This window comes from Callospermophilus lateralis, chromosome 7 (assembly GCF_048772815.1).
Source record: "Callospermophilus lateralis isolate mCalLat2 chromosome 7, mCalLat2.hap1, whole genome shotgun sequence".
In the NCBI taxonomy this organism is placed as follows: domain Eukaryota; kingdom Metazoa; phylum Chordata; class Mammalia; order Rodentia; family Sciuridae; genus Callospermophilus; species Callospermophilus lateralis.
Window position 1 is genome coordinate 136,604,720 of NC_135311.1, and position 4,626 is coordinate 136,609,345.

General features: G+C 64.2%; 1 protein-coding gene across 1 annotated transcript; it reads left to right on the plus strand.

The window, feature by feature from the left end:
* The first annotated feature begins 372 nt into the window (after positions 1 to 372).
* Srm (spermidine synthase) lies at positions 373 to 4,230 on the plus strand. The gene is made up of 8 exons (XM_076863376.1): positions 373 to 601; positions 1,096 to 1,216; positions 1,627 to 1,719; positions 2,474 to 2,627; positions 3,373 to 3,456; positions 3,527 to 3,672; positions 3,750 to 3,872; positions 3,953 to 4,230. The coding sequence occupies exons 1-8, from the start codon at positions 450 to 452 to the stop codon at positions 3,971 to 3,973; spliced, it is 894 nt and encodes a 297-aa protein (XP_076719491.1). The 5' UTR covers positions 373 to 449; the 3' UTR covers positions 3,974 to 4,230.
* Positions 4,231 to 4,626: the final 396 nt, after the last annotated feature.

Below are 4,626 nucleotides of genomic sequence, written 5' to 3' on the forward strand. Positions count from 1 at the left end.
GGGCGGCCCTCGGCCCCTCCGGACCCCTGCGAGGGAGCAGGGCCTGGCCTGCGCGAAGCCGGAGGAGAGACCCCGGACCCCTTCCGCCCGCGCAGCCCGCCCCGGAACCTGCCCGCGACCCGGACCGCCTGGCCGCAGCCCCGGCCTGCCCCCACGTGGCCCCGGAGCAGACCGCACTACCGTGCTGTCGCCGACGGACAGCGCGCCTCAGCCAATTGGCGGCGCGCTGCGGACTGGCTGCCAATGAGCGACCGGCGAGGCCGCGCCGCCGATTCGCCGCGGGCCCGCTGCCGCTTCGCCATTGGAGGGTTAGGGCTCCGCCCACCACCGGCAGGCCCCGCCCCTCAGGCCGGGTTAGGTTGCGGCGCGGGCGGCGGGCGGAGCTGGTCCCGTTGTGCTGCGGCTCCGCGCGGCCTGCAGTCCCGGGCCCGCGCCCCGCGCCGCCCGCAATGGAGCCCGGCCCCGACGGCCCCGCCGCCATCCGCGAGGGCTGGTTCCGCGAGACGTGCAGCCTGTGGCCTGGCCAGGCCCTGTCGCTCCAGGTGGAGCAGCTGCTCCACCACCGGCGCTCGCGGTACCAGGATATCCTTGTCTTCCGCAGGTACCGCCACCGGCTCCCAGCCAGACCGCAGCTGCCCGGCTCCGGGACCCTTGCAAGCTCTGACCCCCGCCGGCCCTCGTCCTGCCCTAATTCCGGCCCAGCCACCCCTTCTGGCCGAGCCGCTGTCCTGCCTTCCTCCTCCCGACGCCCCCGAGCGCGCTGCCTGCCGCCCGCCCCCTGCAGAACTGTCAGAAGTTCTTAGGAACTAGGCCCTGCTCCTGCCGTGGCCCACTCCCCGCCGTGCACCCGTGCCCAGGGGCTGGGGGAGGCGTTCCATGCAGGCCTCGGGCAGGAGGCAGCCAGTGTGCGCCACGCTCCACGTGTCAGTCCCAGGACACGTCAGCCGAGGAGACCCCGAGTCCCACCCCGTGGGCTGGCCTGCCATCCCTGCCACGCGTCACCCTCTCGACTTACCCCTGAGACCCTGTGGCGGGGTTGGGGCACATTCCCTCACCCCAGAAGACTCAGGCCCCCGACTGTCACTCCACCCGCAGTAAGACCTACGGTAACGTGCTGGTGCTGGATGGCGTCATCCAGTGCACGGAGAGGGACGAGTTCTCCTACCAAGAGATGATAGCCAACCTGCCTCTCTGCAGCCATCCCAACCCCCGAAAGGTACCCTGCTCCAGCCCGGAGTTAGCCGTGAGTTCTGAGGAGCAGGGCTGGGCTAGAAGAGGCCCCGGACATGCCCATGCCTGGCCCATGCTGCCTAGAGGCCTGTCAGAGAAAGCGCTGGCAAGGCTGAGGGGAGTCCCTGGGTGGATGGAGGCAGATGTTGCCTCTGGGGAGCAGTCCCCCTGAGCCCTGAACCTTAGAGCAACCTTGGGAGGGGCTTCCAGGAAAAGGGGACAGCCCTAGCCAGGTTGCTGAGGCTGGAAGGCATTTCTGAGAGTAGTGAATGAAGTTAGGCGGCTCGTGGCTCAGCGGAGCCCAGAACCCCCTGCTCCAGATGGTTCTGTAGGGTGGCCCTGCTCCTTGCCACTCAGACCTTCAGGACCCCTGCCTCTGACTATCCCCCACTCCAGGTGCTGATCATCGGAGGCGGAGATGGTGGCGTCCTGCGGGAGGTGGTGAAGCACCCCTCCGTAGAGTCTGTGGTCCAGTGCGAGATTGATGAGGTGAGTGCATGCCTGCTTGTCCCGCTTCGCCCAGACCTGGCTGCGCTCCCTGGGCATGGTGCTGCACCGTGCTGGGAGGAGGATTCTGTGGGAAAATGGCACGCAGAGCTCCACGGTGCTAGTTCTTAATAGGCTCGGGACACTTCCAGTTAGTAGGACTCTTTATACTGGGCCTGTTTTTAGTGCTCATTGACTCTGCTGGGTATTGCTGGAGGTGCTGGGGTCCAGTTGTAGACAGGAGTGTCCTTTACCCTGGGCGATGATGTTACAAGTTGGAGAAGACCTCAGAGGGGGATGTGATAAGGCTTGACAGACCAGGGAGTGTGGCGGAGGTGGGAAGACACAGGCCCAAGAGTGCAGGGTAACCGGGACAGGCCTCCCCGTGCAGCATTTAAGCTGGAGCCTGAGCAGAAGCCGCTGGTGGGGCGGAGACCAGAGTTCTCGCAGCCAGGGTCTGGCGCTGCAACCTCTGACATAGGAAATGGGAAGCAAGCGGTGCAGCTGGGGTAGTTGGCCTGTGGGGAGGGGACAGGGGTAGTGGGAGATGAGGTCTGAGCTGCAGGCAAGAGCCAGCACCCCGTTCCCATGAGGAACTGTGTCCCAGAGTTCTCCCCATTTTAAAGGTGTGGACACTGAGGTTCCAAAAAGGAAGGGCTGGTCCAAGGTGACCAGGCTCCCAGAAGTACTCCTGGGAGTCCACTTGACTAGCTCCAGAGCCCAGCTTCCTTCCTGCCCCTTCCTGTTCCCTCCTCAGGATGTCATCCAGGTCTCCAAGCAGTTCCTGCCGAGCATGGCTGTTGGCTACTCCAGCTCAAAGCTGACCCTGCATGTGGGCGACGGTTTTGAGTTCATGAAACAGAACCAAGATGCCTTCGATGTGATCATCACTGACTCCTCGGACCCCATGGGTGAGCAAGGGCTGAGGCCTCCACAGCCTGCAGCCGCTGCTGCTCTAAAGTCAGCCTCTGAAGGAGAGGACAGGGGGTCCCTGCGACTACAGCTACACTTTCCCTCGTCAGTTGCTACCCTCCTGACAGGAGGGAAGAGACCAGGCCACTGCCCCAAGTTCACAGGTCCGGGGACTTGAGAGTGGGGATTAGGCATTGGCCCACTGAGGGTCCAGTTTCTTCTTTGGCCTCCCCTCTGCCCTTGACTGGCCTACATTGGGGTAGAGAATGAGTTCTAGTCCTTTTTTGGGGGCGGGGGGGCGGTACCAGAGATTGAACTTGGGGGCACTTGGCCACTGAGCCACATCCCCAGCCCGATTTTGTATTTTATTTAGAGACAGAGTCTCACTGAGTTACCTAGCGCCTCACTTTTGCTGAGGCTGGCTTTGAACTCCCATCCTCCTGCCTCAGCCTCCTGAGCAGCTGGGATTACAGGCGTGCACCACCACGCCCCACAGGTTCTAGTCTAAAACCAAGGCTAGAGTGTTTTTCTGACCACAAGAATCCCCCCAGAATGGGATTAATGAAGTAGAGGGCCCTTCACATACTGAGGGGGTGAGCCTCACCATGCCTGGCCAGGTCCTGAATCCCACGGACCTGGGTTGAAATGTGAGCTCCACCTCTGGGCAGCTGTGAGGGCCTGTGGTGAGATGGCAGTGGGTGGCCCCGAGATCTCAGCCTCGGCGTGTCCATCCCCTCCCTGAAGGCCCGGCGGAGAGCCTCTTCAAGGAATCCTACTACCAGCTCATGAGGACGGCGCTCAAGGAGGACGGCATCCTCTGCTGCCAGGGTGAGGCTGCCGGGAGCTGAGGGGGCAGGGGCGGGTGGCCCTGCGGGCTGACGCTGTGGGCCTCCCCCAGGCGAGTGCCAGTGGCTGCACCTGGACCTCATCAAGGAGATGCGGCAGTTCTGCAAGTCCCTCTTCCCCGTGGTGGCCTACGCCTACTGCTCCATCCCCACCTACCCCAGCGGCCAAATCGGATTCATGCTCTGCAGCAAAAACCCGGTGAGCTGGCGGCTGCCCCCAGGGCGGGCGCCGGTGGGCAGAGCCCCGCCTTGATGCCCTGTGTCCTGGGTCCCCAGAGCACCAACTTCCGGGAGCCGGCGCGGCCACTGTCGCCGGCGCAGGTGGAGCACATGGCGCTGCGCTACTACAACGCGGACGTGCACCGCGCCGCCTTCGTGCTGCCCGAGTTCGCCCGCAAGGTGAGCGCCGCCGCCGGGCTCCGGAGCCACCTGGTGCCATGCAGCCCTGAGCGTCCCCTGACGGCCCCCTGTCCTACCAGGCCCTGCACGACGTGCGCTGACCGGAGCCGCTGCAGTGCCGCCCAGGACCGCGGACTGGACGGGGCGTCTCCAGCGTGCCCAGGCCCCGGCCCGGACCAGACCCCCGCCAGCTCTGGCCCACTGACCAAGTGTTACAGGCCCCGGAATGCTGCCCGGCCTGCCCTGCTGGGCACTCTGTCTGTCTGTCTCTCTGGCGTTCTGCCCAAGCCTAGACCAGCTCTGTACAGACGCGCCTCTGCCCTCTCGCCCCTCAGCAAACACGTGTATTTATAACAAAGTTTGCCATTGTGTCCCCAACCGTCGCCAGCCCCAGCAGGAGCCCCATCTGTGGTTGTGGGTGCTGCCGTGAGTGAGGGTCTGCATGCCCCTTGACCTTCGGCCAGTGATGCGACAGTCACCAAACCAGCCCTAATCTGTCCCAGGAAGCTGATGAGCCATTGGAACCCTTATTAGCAAAGTCCCAGGTTCATACCCCTGGACCAGGGCCTTGGGACTGAGAGGGTGGGGGGTGCTGCTAAAAGGGCTTCAGTCTCTCCTGGGGCTGCCCCGAGTATCCCAGGATTTCCACCTCACAAGATGAAAAGTGCCACCGCTGCACCAGGTGGGCACTGGGTGTGACCCAGAGGGGGCTGGTTGGATAGGGTGAGGGCTCAGTTACGTGGGACCTGTTAAG